The sequence below is a fragment of the Onychomys torridus genome, chromosome 23 (assembly GCF_903995425.1).
Source record: "Onychomys torridus chromosome 23, mOncTor1.1, whole genome shotgun sequence".
Taxonomy (NCBI): domain Eukaryota; kingdom Metazoa; phylum Chordata; class Mammalia; order Rodentia; family Cricetidae; genus Onychomys; species Onychomys torridus.
Genome location: NC_050465.1, coordinates 12,541,624 through 12,557,932, shown reverse-complemented (window position 1 = coordinate 12,557,932; position 16,309 = coordinate 12,541,624). Strand labels below are relative to the sequence as shown.

At 34.7% G+C, this 16,309-nt stretch overlaps 1 protein-coding gene across 1 annotated transcript in view; it reads left to right on the top strand.

Moving 5' to 3' along the window:
• Nucleotides 1-16,309, top strand: part of Slco6a1 (solute carrier organic anion transporter family member 6A1) — a 69,292-nt gene that overhangs the window by 17,675 nt on the left and 35,308 nt on the right. The window contains exons 6-8 of the mRNA XM_036173687.1: nucleotides 2,955-3,064; nucleotides 9,366-9,510; nucleotides 16,046-16,241. Of these exons, the coding sequence (XP_036029580.1) occupies nucleotides 2,955-3,064; nucleotides 9,366-9,510; nucleotides 16,046-16,241 (451 nt within the window). The remainder of the gene's footprint in view (nucleotides 1-2,954; nucleotides 3,065-9,365; nucleotides 9,511-16,045; nucleotides 16,242-16,309) is intronic.

Below are 16,309 nucleotides of genomic sequence, written 5' to 3'. Positions count from 1 at the left end.
ACACATGCACAAACACACACACACACACACACACACACACACACACACACACACACACACACAAATTTATATATAACTAAAAATCTTTTTTAACAATTTAAACAAATCTACCATATGACCGAGTTATACCACCCTTCAATATGTATGCCTGAAGGACTCTACCACAGAAATAGCTGTGTATCTTTACTTATTGCCTCACTATTTACAATATCTAGAAAACTGAACCAATCTAGTGTTCATAAATAGTTTAATGGGCTAAAGAAAACATAGTACCTATGTGTTGGGAGCACAAAGATCCACAGATCTCCAGGGAAACCAGGAATGTTATGCACACAGGGTTGTCCTCTCAAAGTAATGGACATAAAATCTGTTTTTTCATCCTGAAAGTTAGAAGCTATTAACATCCTAGTGACCTGTGTTATCTGTTTGGCCCGGTCACTTCATCCGGAGTGGAGGTGGATAGTAATCTAAATGACCCTTACGTTATCTGTATAGTCAGGGATGCCCATAAGACCCTACAATAGGACCTGAGATATCCAATATTCTAAATGACTTTAATACTATCCATATAACCAAGGGCTCCTCCAAACTCTCACAACCAGGACCAGAAGTGGCTAATAGCCCAAATAAACTCAATGCTATCTGTGTGACTGAGACCAAGTCAGATTCTTCCTTAGGTAGGACCTTAAGCTGCTAATACAGGTGGCCTATCTCCAGAATCCTTCTTCTTAGAAGAAATGACATGTACCTTGAGTTGAATTTGTATGTAATTATTACCCCCTTGTGCATCAGGGATTGTGTTACACCAGAAAACTGTTTTTCCCAAATTATATTGTGTTTAAAAATGCTAACAATAAACCACTTGGCATCAGACTCTCCAAGATCTGATCCAGGTAAATGGAGTCAATCTGAACCATGTTTTCATTCTGACTTCTTCATGGTACATTTCATTGCCTGACTCCCACAGTGACACCTGGCTTATGCACAATGGATTTTATTTAGCCAAAAAGAAAGACCAAACAATGAAACATTTTAAGAAAACTGATAGAACTATAAAATATTATCTTAAGTCAAAATATATATATTTTGACTCAGAAAGTCAAATATAACATGTTTTCTCTTCCATATGTGAGGAGTGAATTTAAAACTATGTGTATACACATATGTGTGGATGTGTGTGCATGCATGTGTAAGTGTGTATGCATGTGTGTGTTTGTTGTGGGGGGAGTGGCTGAACTAGAAAGATGACCATGTGAAGGTCTGAAGAAAGCTTAAGGGAAGTTGGGTATACAGTAATGAAATAGTGATAATACATAAGCAAGTGTTGAGACTTAACAGGAGCTAGGGATCAATTGAGGAGGAAAGATGACATATGCAAAGCAATAGAGAAAGGGAACTAATAAGAACAAAGTATGATAACATATATGCATGAAAATAAAGTTATGAAATCAACTATATGATAACATATATGCTTGAATATACAGTTATGAAATCAACCATATGATAACATATAAGCCTGAAAATACAGTTATGAAGTCAACTATATGATAACATATAAGCCTGAAAATAGTTATGAAATAAACTATATGATGACATATATGTATGAAAATATAGTTATGAAATCAACTGCTTTATATTCTAATCTACAATGTTTAAAAATAAGTGTCTAACAACTTTAGTAATCAAAGAAATGATGATTGAAACTGTTTTGAGATTCAATCTCTCACCATCCAGATTGGCTATTACTAAGGAAGTCCTGACTAGATATCTTTCATGACTGCTATTGCACTATTAACAGTACCCATGATACAAAACCATCCTTGACATCCACCAACAGATGACTGGATAAGGAAAATGTGTTACCCAGGGTACTTCACTCAGATATAAAGAAACATTCTAATACTTGCAGGAAAAAAAGCTGAGATGGCATGTGTGTGTGTGTGTGTGTGTGTGTGTGTGTGTGTGTGTGTGTGTGTGACATGAAGGGAGAGAAGAGGTTATGTAAGAAGAAAAGATAAAGGGGCTGGGAGAAGTCAGTGAGTAAGAAAGAACATGTCAAGTAAAATAAGTAATGATATATGTATGAGAGTGAAAATTGTTGTTTGAATCTTAGATGGTCTTTTAAAAAAAAAACAAAAAACCCAGAGCCAGATATCAGGGTGAAAGCTGAAAGATCAGAGAAGCAGAGAAGCCAGCCACTAGTTCTTACCTCTACAAAATCCTCAGCCTAAAGAGAGGAGTTCCTGTTTCCTCACACCTTAACATACCTTTCTCTGCCCTGCCATATCACTTCCTGGGATTAAAGGTGTATGTGCTTCCCAAGCAAAGGCATGAGATCTCAAGTGCTGAGATTAAAGGTGTGTGCCATGACTGCCTAGCTTCTATGTCTAATCTAGTGGCTGGCTCTGTCCTCTGATCCTCTGGCAAGTTTATTCAGGTACACAATATATCAGATAGTTACATTTATTACTACTATTAACATTATTACATTATTACTACATATTATTACAAAAAGTTCTCACTTGTTAGTGCTCTAGAAATACCCCAAAATACATTGTAATATATGAAGGTGTGGATTTTTTTTTGGGGGGATAGGGGGAGTATTTCAGGCCTGTGTTAATTTTTTTAATGTGGCTGTTGAATTCTACATTAAACTAAGAACTGATTCATTCAGCCATAGGAAGCACCCTTTCAGCAGTTAAGAGACATACATAGTGAACAACTGCAGAATTGGGCCATGCAGTAGTGGGAAAGTCTCATTATCAAATAATTGTCTTTTGCACAGCACTACTGTAGAATAATTTGCATTCTAAAATATTCACTGGTTTTAGTTCATTTAAAAATTATTTACTTGCATTTCTATGGCAAACTGGGATTACTATAGCGTGTACAAATGTGTGCTGTATATTTTCTTACTTGCTTCAACATAAGATTGTTTTACTTGTGATCTATAGGTGCACACAAGCTAAGACTTCGGAAAGAAAGGGGACCACTCACCTATGACAAGGAGCTTAAATATAAGAAATTTGGACCTAGTTTGAAGGATTTGTTTCATGCTCTTCAGGTAAAGTAAAATACTTTTTTAATAAGCCAGTTAAGTCAACCTGTTTAATTTTCTTATAGAGTCAAAAATGGCAAAGTGTTTACTAAATGTTAGTGAAAGTTTTGGAGTCTCTTAATTAAAGTGCTCATTTTCCTTGTAATGAAAATGAAGAGCCCTTTTATTCTTTGGCATTTCTAGGGACCTTTCTAGTGTCAGAGACCAATGATACACAACTGTAATTTTTTAATAGATGATATATTATTTTCTGTTTATATTCTCTGGAGCAGTAAATATGGCACCTAACAAGATGACATGAATGGGAAGAACTTCTCTCTATACATACTCCCTCCAACACAAAAAAAATCACAGTATTGAATACAAAATCCTTTCTATATTTAAGAAACAGGATTACCATAGCGGCAGAGACCAGGATGCAGAGGAAGCCTGTTCCAATATTCAATCCTATTGTGAATGTTTTTTTTTCTTCTACTTAAAATTTTCTTTCTATAATATATATTGCATGGTTATAATTTTTACATGCAGTTATTCTTTATTGTTAGTGAATTTTTCACTCTGGATAGAACTTGCAAAAAAATCTTCAAAATACCATCAACTGAATTTCCGAACTCACATTTGTATCTCTGTCTTTCCAATTTCCAGTTAATTTTCTCTTTGCTGGAGATATTGTTTTATTACTCATTGGTCTTTGCTAAATATCCTGTTCCTTTTTAAAACTATTTTTATTTTGAAATTAAAATGCAATATAGTTTGTCCCTCTTTCTCTTTCCTCCCTCCCTCCCTTCTCATACACTCCCTGCACCTGCTCTCTCTCAAATATAACGAACTAGAGGCAATTAAGAAACACTGAGAGCAAGAAAAATAGATTTTCCCAGGGAAGAGACCCCTGTTCCTTTTAAAGTATTTGTTAGCTCTTTGTGCTTCCTCTTTAAATGACTCTCGCTACAGTTCCCTGGATGTTATTTGTACTGTTTGCTTTCTCTAGGTCCAGTTTGTTCTCTGTTTATTCCAGTCTTCCATGTCACATGTAGATCAGGGAAAAACTTCCTTCCATTTAGTAGGCTACCTATTCATTCTCTTCGTGGTTTCCTTTGCAAAAAAGCTGTGTTTTGATCTCATGAGATTCCACATGCCCGTTGTTTATATTTTCTTGAGTCACTAGAATCACATTTAGAAATTCCTTTACTTACCTTTAAATGTACTCCCAACTTTCACTTCCAGTTGTTTCAGAGTTTCAGGTCTAAAGTTGGGTTCTTTTGTCCATTTGGAACTGTTTTGGTTTTGGTTTTTGTTTGTTTGTTTGTTTTCTGTGGTGGGTGAGAGACAAGTTTCAAGTCTAATTCTTATCTCACAGCATCATTTACTGAAGAGGCTATCTTCTCCAATCTGTATGATTTGGCTTCTTTTTCAAAATTCAGGTGGCTGTAGTTCCATGGAGTCACATCTAGATTGTCTATTTTATTGATTAACTAGTCTGTTTCTGTGCCAGTGCCATGCTGTTTTATCATTATGGTCCTGTAGGATAACTTGAAATCATGTATTGTGGTACCTCTGCCAGTGTTCTTGTCTGTGGTGGTTTTCAATATTCTTGGTCTTTTGTACTTTAAAGTGAATTTTAGATACATATTTTTTTTTTATTTTGGTGAAGAACTGAGTAGTCGTGTTTATGTGTAGATTAAATTGACTTTGAAGAGGTAGATGTATATTAGTTGCATTCTTTCAAAACTAAGTATATGTTCTGTGTAAGGTAAGATTTATTTTCACCTGCTCCTATTCTCCAAGTTCTACTCTTCATTAAATCATGAATCCTTAGTAGTAATTCATTATATTTCAACAAGTCTTTAATTTAATTTAAAGTTGTACTATACTGATCAGGCTATTCTTGAAGAGTTAAGCCTTCTTCACCCTCTGAAGTTCAAGAGTTTCAGGTATATAGCACCACAACTAGCGTACTTAATATTAATTCTATATAAATATTACATGCACATATTTTAACAATACGGGAGCTAAACTACAACACTTGACAAATGTCCAGCTGAAACTGTTAACAATACTTTGTAAACTTTAAGAATGAGCATTTTAAAGTTATGGTTTAAATTGTTTCAATATAGTTAATTAACTATCTCAATTAGTGAGCTCATCATGGTATCTCACAACCTGAAGATAACAGAAACTGAAACATGATAATTAGTATCTTCATCCCACCCTTATTTATGATTTTTAAGCCATTTTTGAAAATCCTTATAAATTACAGAACAGATTATTGGAGACCATGGTCATCAGACTGTACAAAACACAAATGCTCATTCACTCCTTGCATGGTTTTATGCCACCTTTCATCTGTCCCCAATCTTTTTTCCATTCCCCCTATTATAACTAGTGTTCTACATGCAGATAAGCTGTTTCTTATCTTTCTTATCTTGTATGGCAGCCCATAGCATTTTGTATTGGTCTTTCTGAGACTAATCTATCATAATTAATGTTTCCCTTGAAGTCCATATATTTGTTTACAAGTGATGAGATTTCATTTTCTTTGTAACTATAAAACACTCATACATATATATTTATCATAGATATATATATGTATTATGTATACATAGTCACTTATTTTTATCTGTTTATTGATTAATTGTGTATCATAATTTTGTGACTATTATAGTAGTTATTTGGGGGTATGGTATTTCTTTGGTATGCTGATTATTTCTCCTTGAGATTGCTGTACTTTCAACAGTTCTTTAGAATGACCTAAAGTTCAGCATGGTAAGACGGGCTTATTTCCCAGAAAAATGTTATGAGGCTTTAGGAAATCTAAGAGGTGAGGCCTAACCAGATGTCCTTAGGTCACTAAGAGTGTATTCTGAATGGGATTGTGGAAATCTGATCCATTACTTTCTATTTCTAACCTGACCATGTAGAGAAGGGTTGTATGAGTATGTGCTGCCTGAGCCAAAGGAACTGAGAAAATCAGCCATGGTTTGATCCTTAAAACTATGAGGAATATAAATCCTTATGTTTTTCATATATAAAGTAGCCCAATCATATTATAGATCTGCTCTTGATTTTTGAGTAAAATCAATTCCTTTTTTCATCATAGCTGTATCCCCACTGACAATGTATAGCAATTTCTTTCCCTCCGTCCTTGGCAGAATTTTTGTTTAAGTTTGATAATAGCTTTTTGTTATACCTGAGGCAGAATGTCTTAGTCTAAAGTCAATATTGTCTAAAGTCAATACTAGAGTTAGAGTTCTCTGTAGAATGAACGACAAAGATCAAATTACAGTTTTCTACATATGGACATTTATTTATGGAAGAATCTGTCTCCTCTTCAATGTTTACTTTTTGACTCTTTATCGAAAATCAGCTGGCTATAGATGACTGATTATTTCTTGGATAATTGCATAGCTTTACTCTTGGCTCATTGGGTTCTGTCTTCCTTTCTGTCTATGTTATGCTTCTTTGTCTACTGTGGCTCTATGGTATGTCTTGATATCAGGTATACTGACACCTCCAGCTTTCTTGTGTTACATGTTAATTCAACTTATTGATGTCTTTTTCCTCTACCATATGAATTCCAGTATTGTTTTCAATAGTTCTGAAATAACATCACTGGTGTTTGGTTGAGGTTGCATTGACTATGTAAATCACTTTTTCATTTTCCAATATTCTTTCTATTATGATCATGTATGATCTTTTCAATCTTTGTGTGTCTGCTTCAATTTCTTTCATCAGTGTTTAACAATTTTTGTTATAGAGGAGCTTCATTTACAAGTTCAATTCTGGACATTTTTTTGACAGTTGTTTTGATTGTAAGTGCTTCCATTTTTTTCTCAGAAAGTTTATTAGAGTATTTAAATGCTATTTGATTTTATAGTTTGTGTTTTGTTTTGCTACAAATTCCTGAAGCAAAGTATTAGTTCTAATACTGCTCTAGTATTGACTTTAGTATTGACTTTATATGTACAGAAAAGCATCTAATCTTTAAACAGTAATTATTTGACCCTGTCCCTTGCTAGTTGCATACCTTTTATGAATCTAAAAATTGGATTATAGACTAAAACATAATCACAGAATTATAAATAATTCAGAAACTCCTTTAACATCTACACATGATGTGTTAAGTTCTATTTTCTTCATAACATTTTTTATGTTAAATGCTTTGGTGCATTGACAGATTTGTAATGCTAATTTATAGAATGGCTATGTCCCTGTATGAGATACTTAGTGGAATAATCTATACATTCAATGAAGTAATAATCAATCACATGGCATGGGTTTTATATTTTAGATAATAACAATTTTTTTCTAAATTTTATATTGCAGAATATAGGCACAAGATATAGGTAATACAAACAGCATTTATCGGTAACAAAGAGATATACTAAAACATCAGAGAAGCAAGAATAGCATAGCATTTTTTTATCTGCATCTAAATGAAATATGGAGTAGACAACTTAGGAATGGTTATATGTGTACATTTGCATATATTAAAGAAGCATTTGCTATAAGACAAAAGCAATGGAAAGAATTACTATTCAGTGTAGAAAATAGTAAATATAAAGATTCCTATTTCATATTATATACATAGATACTTTATAGTTTTACAAGGTTCTTTAGGTAAAATAAAGTAGTTAATCTTGATAGTGGAAGATTCATATAACAAAGAAATAGAAATGTACCTTAAACAAGCCTTAAGCAATGTAAAATACAAAATAAAAGTTTATAGGTTAGATAATATAAAGTCAAAAGTGTTCTATGAATTAATCTGTAGATAGTACAGTACATAAGTAATGGTTACCTAAATGCAAGAAATTAATATATAGAATTTTTAAAAAAATCTACCCAAACCATAAAGAAGTGTAATAGAATAGTGTACACACACACACACACACACACACACACACACACACAAACAAACACTGAGTGAATTCTAAATTATATGAAGAAACACACAGGTTTGTGTGTATTTGCATATATGTAGATGTTCATACATGTTCAGTTTCACATGTAAATGTGTACACATACATGTGTAGCTCAAATAACTTCAGGTGTCATTTCTCAAGCACTATCTACTTTTATTTTAGTTTTTGAGACACACTAGTATGGAACTTGCTATATAGGCTAGACTATTGTATCAGTAGTTCTCAGGAACCATTCCCCAATCTCCATCTTTCACCGCTGATATTATGAGTTTGTACCATGGTGCCTGGCATTGTTTACATGGACTCTTGGGATTGAGTTCAGGTCCTTGAATAAAGCAAGATCTTTGCCATCTGACACATCTCTCCAGCCCCCCAAAACACACATTTATGTTTGAAAACATAGAAACACAAAAGAAATACTATCTTGTGTATGTCTGTCTGTATGCAAAAATTTGAAGCCTACAAATGTTAGCAAAGGTTATCAAGTATTTCTAATTATATGGTCAATGCCAATTAGCTATTGCTGCATGACAAAACTTAGCATGATAGAGAACTGGTCTACTTATCAGTGTAAAATTTGTAGGAGGCTTACACCTCTCAGCTGTACATGGGGTGACTAAAGTGCTCACAGGCTAAAGGATGGAATTATCTCAAGGATTCTTTGCTCTAATATTAGCATTATTACTGGTTAAGTTTTAGATACTCACACATGGCCTTGCTGGCAATTGTAAGGTCTTCCCACACTCAGTGACTTACTAATGCAATGGTACATTTCTACAAGGGCCTACAGATCCTGAGATATTATTCTAATGAATCTTAGAGTATAAGCTGTGTCATTAAGAAACTAGACTCTCCGATATTAAGGTGTTATTATAAAAAGATAGAACTTGAAAAAATTTAGGAGCAAACCATGAAATAAATTACTCATAAATCCTAATATCTAAAAACTCCTTCCAAGGAAATATAATTCTAAAGATAGATCAAGAGCACATGCATAGGGATTTTTTTTGTAACCGTGTTTGTGACACTGGGGAGTTGAAGGTGACATAAATATTTGATCCTATAGGAACCAATAAATACAGTGGAATCATATGGTGCAAAGTGACATAGCACTCACGAGCTAAATTAGGTAAATGCATAATATCAATGTATCTAATAAGGCACTGAGAGATACTTTCAACATGCTAACAGATCTGGTACTAAAGGCTATGTTTGCAGTAGAAAGCAACCTAACAACAAATCTGCTATGTAATGTGTCTACTAGAGAACTACATAGTTTTGTTTGGAAAATTAAATATGTTTAGACTATCGGAAATTAGTTCAGCAGATGGATCATTAGCCTGCGATGAGATGAAATCATTGTGAAATGACCTGTTCTGTTTCAGTGCCTGTTCAGGAACCCGCTGATGATATGTTATGCAATGTGCAAAGCCACAGAATCCTTGACTTATATTGGAGTTTCAGAATTTTTGCCCAAATATTTAGAAAATCAGTTTTTGTTAACACCTTCACTTGCTACTCTGCTCACAGGTAGGTTTTTCTTCTTACTCTGCAGATTTCAAATTTTTTGTGATGTGTATACTTAAGTATATTATGTATATTTAAGAAATATGTCATATAAGCAGAAGACACAGGGTACAGTGTACTTGAATGCCACTTACTAAAACTACAAAGAAAGATCCAATACTACTTCCATATTTTTAATACATAAAACATCACTTTTCTCTTTATATACCTTACTATCTTCTTGCCTCACATCCACATACCTGCCCATTTCCCTTCCCCTCCCTTTTACCACTCTTCTCAAGCCACAATATGTCCTTCCCTTATGTGCTCCTGTACCTTTCTACTTGTGTGTCTCCACTCAGCTTTTGCTAAAACATTCACATAATTCCTTACTGATTCTTCTATTTCTTTCACTAGAAATTGTATTTTTCAGAATCACACTGATTTGAACTTAATGCATTGAACTTAATGTGTAGTCAGAAGGTTTCTCCAGTCCTACTTGGCCCACAATCCCACAGCTGCTTATAAAATAGTTACTCAGAGGATTATATTAATTACCAATTGCATAGCCTATGGTAGACTTCTTGCTAGCTAGCTCTTACAACTTAAATTAACCTGTTTATAATCATCAATGTTTTGCCATGTGTTCTGTGGATTACTGATATGCTGGCATGTTGTTCCTTGCGCTGCAGGCTGGCATCTCCTCTGCCTCTCCTTTCTCTACCTGTCTATCTACTTGGATTTCCTGCCTGCCTCTAAGCTGCCTTGCCATAGGCCAAACAGCTTTATTTATCAACCAATCAAAGAAACACATATTCATAGGATACAGAAAGACATTCCACAGCAATTACGTTGTGGTACTCTTTTTTTCCCCGTAATTGACAAAGACAGGCCACTGTTTATATACATGTAATTATGTACATTGTATATCTGTTATTATATTAAAAGATATAATCTTAATTCTTTTAAAGACTATCATAATGCTTAAACCCATTGAAATCCCTTCATGCTCATTTGTAAAGAATTATTCTTTATTTTGTCACTAAACAGGAATCATTATTGTATACATTTCAATCTTAAAAAGTGTATTGATGGAGGTTGGGGATTTAGCTCAGTGGTAAGGCGCTTGCCTAGCAATCGTGAGGCCCTGGGTTCAATCCTCAGCTCAAAAAAAAAAAAAAAAAGTCAAAACCGGTCTAGAGCTGGGCGGTGGTGGCGCATGCCTGTAATCCCAGCACTCGGGAGGCAGAGGTAGGTGGATCTCTGTGAGTTCGAGGCCAGCCTGGTCTCCAAAGTGAGTTCCAGGACAGCCTCCAAAGCTACAGAGAAACCCTGTCTCGAAAAACAAAAAACAAACAAACAACAAAAAAAAAGTGTATTGATGGGCTGGAGAGATAGCTCAGCGGTTAAGAGCACTGGCTGTTCTTCCAAAGGTCCTGAGTTCAAGTCCCAGCAACTACATGGACAACAACCATCTATAATGATACCTGGTGCCCTCTTCTGCCTTGCAGGCAAAACATGCAGGCAGAATACTGTATACATAATAATTAAATATTTTTTAAAAGTGTATTGATAATTTGACTCCCTAAAAGATATTGAAAATGAAAGGATTAAAGTGATCTACAATTAATTGAAAAGTGATGGTCATAGTAATTAATTTTAGGACATAAAAAAAGTCAGGGGGGCATATTATAGCACTTAGTGTAACCAGTGAAAAAATAGTAAAAATAATACTTACATTAATCTTTAGTTATACAGAGGGCCAGAAAAAGATAAGAAGAAATGAACACAAAGCATATGGGGGAAAAACAAAAACAAATGTTCCCCAAATGTAGAAGCCTTAATTAAAAGCAGATTATTTAGTAAATTTTTCTTCTCCAGTGTCAAATTTCTCCATATATTTACATATCTTTTCCTATATCCTGATGCATCAGCTCAGGTATAATAGATGTACTAACAATTGCATACTCTACCTTGGCTTGTAAGGATGAACTTCTATGCAATTGTGGTATTAATAGCAATGACTTAGACTCATCTAATCCTGTCATTCTGCAGAGTTTCAGGCTTCTCTGCCAGAGCTTTGATTTTTGTCAAGTGTCCTGTAGTAAGTTATATTACATTTTGAGAAGCTACCTACTTTAGAAAGTCATTGGCCTGTAGTTTTCTGAGAAAGTCTCTTAGAAGATTCTTCCTGCATTCTTTAGAGTCTTATCTGTAAAGCCACATTTCACAAAGAGCTGTAGCTCAAGGAAGTGATCTGACTGGCGGTGTCTCAAGGTAGACTCTTAAGAGTAAACTCCTGACAACTTAAAGTAGACATGTAAGGGAAATGCTCTCTCCAACTCCAAGTGGCTAACAGTTGCCAGTAGCTTCATGGCTCAGGCTTGGAGTTCTTGCCCAACTCCTATTGTCATGCTGGGATGTGGTCTCACTAGGGCTTGCACAGGTTTTGTGGACACTATTGTACATGCTGTGCCTTCATGTGTGCCTCAGCCTTGGTGTAGTCATAAGACACCGTTTCTTTGTAGTTACCCACTGTCATCTGACTTTTTACACTCTTTCTTCTTCCTCTTCCCTAGCGATCCCTGAGCCCTGGCAAGAGGGGCTACAGTGTACATCTTCCATGCAGAGCTGAGCATTCTTCAATTTCTGTCTCTGGATCTTGGCCATTGTGGGCCTCTGCTTTAATCACCATCTACTGTAGATAGATTCTTCTCAGATGATTGTTGAGAGATGTATTGATCTATGGAATAATAATAAATTGTTAGAAGTTGGTTTTATACTATATCTAACTAGCAGAATAATAGTAGTAGGTTCTTCCCTAGGGCCTATGACCTGTCCAGACACAGGTTTTCAGGTTAGTAATAGTGCAAAATATAAATTTTGTCTTGTTCATTGAGACTTCAGTACATTCAGAAAGTGATTGGTTCCTCCCCTAACACTTATCTCACTGTTATAGCACTGGGAACATCTTGCCATGCCAATCATTATCACCATTCTCAGGGACAATACCTGGATATGAAAGCTAGCCAGTAGGGTTGAAGCATCCATGTCAGTACCAGCTTGAGTTCTCCATGTTTTATAACTAAATGTGTGATGTCTTTAACAACAGGGATTTATTGTCAAGATCAGTGAGTAACCAAGAACAATGGCAGTGATCTGTGAGGCCTCATTGTCCAACAATTAAAAAAAAAAAAAGGTAGCCCATTTTTGTGAGACACAGTTCCCACAAAGTTATGTGAAAAGAGACCAGTTAAGATCTGTACTCATAGTGAATTGTAACATAGAAAACAAAACAAATTAAATCCTAAGTTTACAGAACTCAAACTTTGTATAATGGTCACTAGTCATGCTACCATTGCTTCAGAGGAAGATGTTATTACACCAGATAACACATTTCTTCTCTTAGTTTTTAATGAGTATTTTCTTTCTCATCTAAAATCATAAGCTGCCTTGTCTCTTCTCTCAAGGAAGAGATACAATCTCTATCATCTATGGCTGTTTATAGTACAAAGGAATGTGTTAGCAAAGACTTTAGAATAAAGAGCAGCCTGATTCAGTATTTATATGCATAAGATTAAGGCTGATAGGGAAAAAAAATCACCTAATAGCTATTCTTGTATTTGTATGCTGTAGGAAGAGACTAAACATTGCCATAATGGGAAGAAATTGCAATATATGTTGCTTAACTGAAGCTTTCCTTTCCTTCAGACAAACAAAATTTGAAAGGAGGATGCAAAAACATATACTATGTAAACCCCATCCAGAGCAAACACTGGTGTAACTATAGTAATTTTAAGTACAATGACATTTCAAGCAAGATTTAATGGTATGAGTCAACAAATGATGTGTATCATAAAATTGTAAGTGGACATGACTCAAACATTTTTTAAAACCTATAAAACAAAATTCACCTAAAATAATTAAAAGACCCTTTCAGAACTCCTGTTTCTTCTATACCTCATTCTTTTTTTCAGCTGCTAGTGCTTTTCACATCTGAGATTCTAAAGTAAAATGATCTTCTCACTAAGGTGCTTACTGTCCATCAAATTAATCTTAATCCATGGTATTTACTTGGAAATAATTGCCCACACAGTATATATTTCACTTTCTGTTAAATAAATCTATAAATGCCTACATAAAATATTCAAATTTTTACTTTTACATTTCATTTTTTAAACATAAAACAGAAATTCATTTAAAGATTCTTCGAGGTATATGGTGGAAGTGTTATTAATTGATATGATTAATTTAATAGCAACATAAATTTTTAGAAATTCTTTTAATTGTTTTTTTTTAAACTACTATTTAAGTTTTGTGTGTATATGTGCATGATCTTGCAATCACACACATGTGGAAGTCAGGGGACATCTTAGAGAAGTCACTCTTTCCTTCTACTACTTAAATAGTAGTACTTTTTTAAATAATAAAAATACATTAATAAGCCGGACGGTGGTGGTGCATGCCTTTAATCCCAGCACTCAGGAGGCAGAGCCAGGCAGATCTCTGTGAGTTCAAGGCCAGCCTGATCTCCAAAGCGAGTTCCAGGAAAGGAGCAAAGCTACACAGAGAAACCCTGTCTCGAATAATCGGGAAAAAAAGTACATTAATAAAAAGGGAAATTAAAAGGCTGTAGCTGTCACTCAGTGGTGGAACACTTGCTTAGGATAAACCCCCCAGTATTTAAAAAAATTAAAAGAGAAAGAAGAAAAACTTCAATCATAAAAATACATATAAAAAGAAGAAAAAAGGAAAACATTAAAAGGAAAAAGAAAAGAGGAAAACTCAATTAAAATGAAGATAAAAGTAAGAAACATAAGAAGAAGTGATTTATGATGTTAATATGAAAATAAATGAAGGAAATTTTAAGGGAAAAAAATCTTCCTGGCTAGGTTCTCTCTGGATCCTCTAGAGTTGAAATTCTCAGTAAGTAGGGTGGGAATAGTAGGTTGTACTTTCAGATTATTCTAATTCTTCTCAGTTGTCACCAAACTAGTAGGAGCAGAAGCAGGCTGTGTCCCACAATTGACAAAGTCAGGACATGTTGACCGTACTAGCAATGTGTACTCTCTGGAGTCTTTAAGTCTTTAAGTGCTCTGAACATAGTTATGGCAGAACAGTGAGTCTGTCTTGCATCAGTAATGTAGGTGGAATGTAGACAGCTTTAGGTATATCTTCACTTAGTAAGTTTTATTCTGTACAATGGATATTTAGACTGTGTTAGGACTACAGCAAACTCTTCTTATTAAGCACTAAACTTGGAAAGATTCTGGGTAACACTGAACCATTTACACTGAAGGTGTTTAATTTTTGCAACCTTGAGTACAGAAAGCATCCAAGATATTGGGCATGCCTGGAATGCCTCTCACAGTGTGTGTGAGCATAAATCTGTCAGTATGTTATATCATAGAAACCCTCCAAGGTATAACTGTCTTGACTTTGCCTGTGGTTGCTGCTTACCCAGCTGATGCACTGAGGTGTCCAATAGAAGTCTGAGATGTGACTATGTCAGGATATCCAGTCTCAGTCCCTGGCAACAGAATCTAGCATTAAAATTCACTGATCTTCTTGTTAATTTCTTTTGTGTAGCTAGCTTGTTTTCAGACTCCAGCCTGAGTATTTTGGCTACTTGTTTGTAAGATGCTGCCTTTGGTGTCAAGTCTTGGCTTCCACGGTCACTGACTGCCTAGGAACAGAGTCCACTTCTCTATCAAATTTTGTATTCCAGGAACCATGGTATTTGCTCAACTTGCTTTGACATTCTTTCTAGTCTGTGGAATATGCCAGGTTTCATTTTCTATGCAGAAAACTTCCACTTTTCCTTCAATGACAAATTCCAAGTCAATTTTTTTTTCATCCCTTGGAAGTGAAAACAAGTGCCAGGTATCCCTTTTCCACCACTTTGGACCTGAACTACATTATACTGAGTGTTTTCTATTTTCTCTTCCTCTTCTTTTTCTTGTTTTTCCAGCCCATATTCTTCTTATTTCCTCTTTATAAATATTATGCTTGAATAGAAAAACCATAGCTTATTCTAGGTATGCTGAAATCTCACATTGTAAGACTGTTTATGTTAACCCTCTATGAGAGATCTCAGTGAGTTGGTTGGTCTAATTCTTGTTCATAGGATGGTTTGAGAAAGCCTGTTATTTCAATTAAGGCTTTTGTAATAAATCAAATATTCAATTAGCTAAGTAATAATATCTCTCAATAAGATAGCTCATAACTTTTGTGTGGAATGAACTAAGTTCCTGGCTTAGGTAATAGATACCTGGTATTAGATACCCAGCGTATAAGAGCAAAACATCACCACCACTACCAGAATCCAGTAGACCTATATTGGTTCCATCCCATGCACAGTATTCTATATATTATGAAGTCCAGATTTACTCAAATACATCGTCTAGCTTATTTTAAACTTTGAATATCTGTATTTGAGTAGAAGGAGTGGCATCTACATGTAATTTATTTTGTACTTTCAATAGGATATATTTTAATAGTATTTTCTCTCAAAGGGATATGTTTTTTTTTTACCAGTATTTTCTTTTCCTTTTCTTAGGAATTATTTTAATCCCAGGAGGTGCAATTGGCAATTTTTTGGGAGGCTTAATTGTTTCCAAGTTGAGAATGTCTTGTAGAAGCCAAATGAAATTTGTAATAGTGACATCTATTACATCACTTCTGCTTTTCATATTAATAGCTTTTGTACAGTGTGAAACAGTGCATTTTGCTGGAATCAGTGAAGATTATGATGGGTAAATATAAGTTTATATACTCAACTTTTAAAAACATTACTGAAGGCATATTTTCCAGGGCAATAATG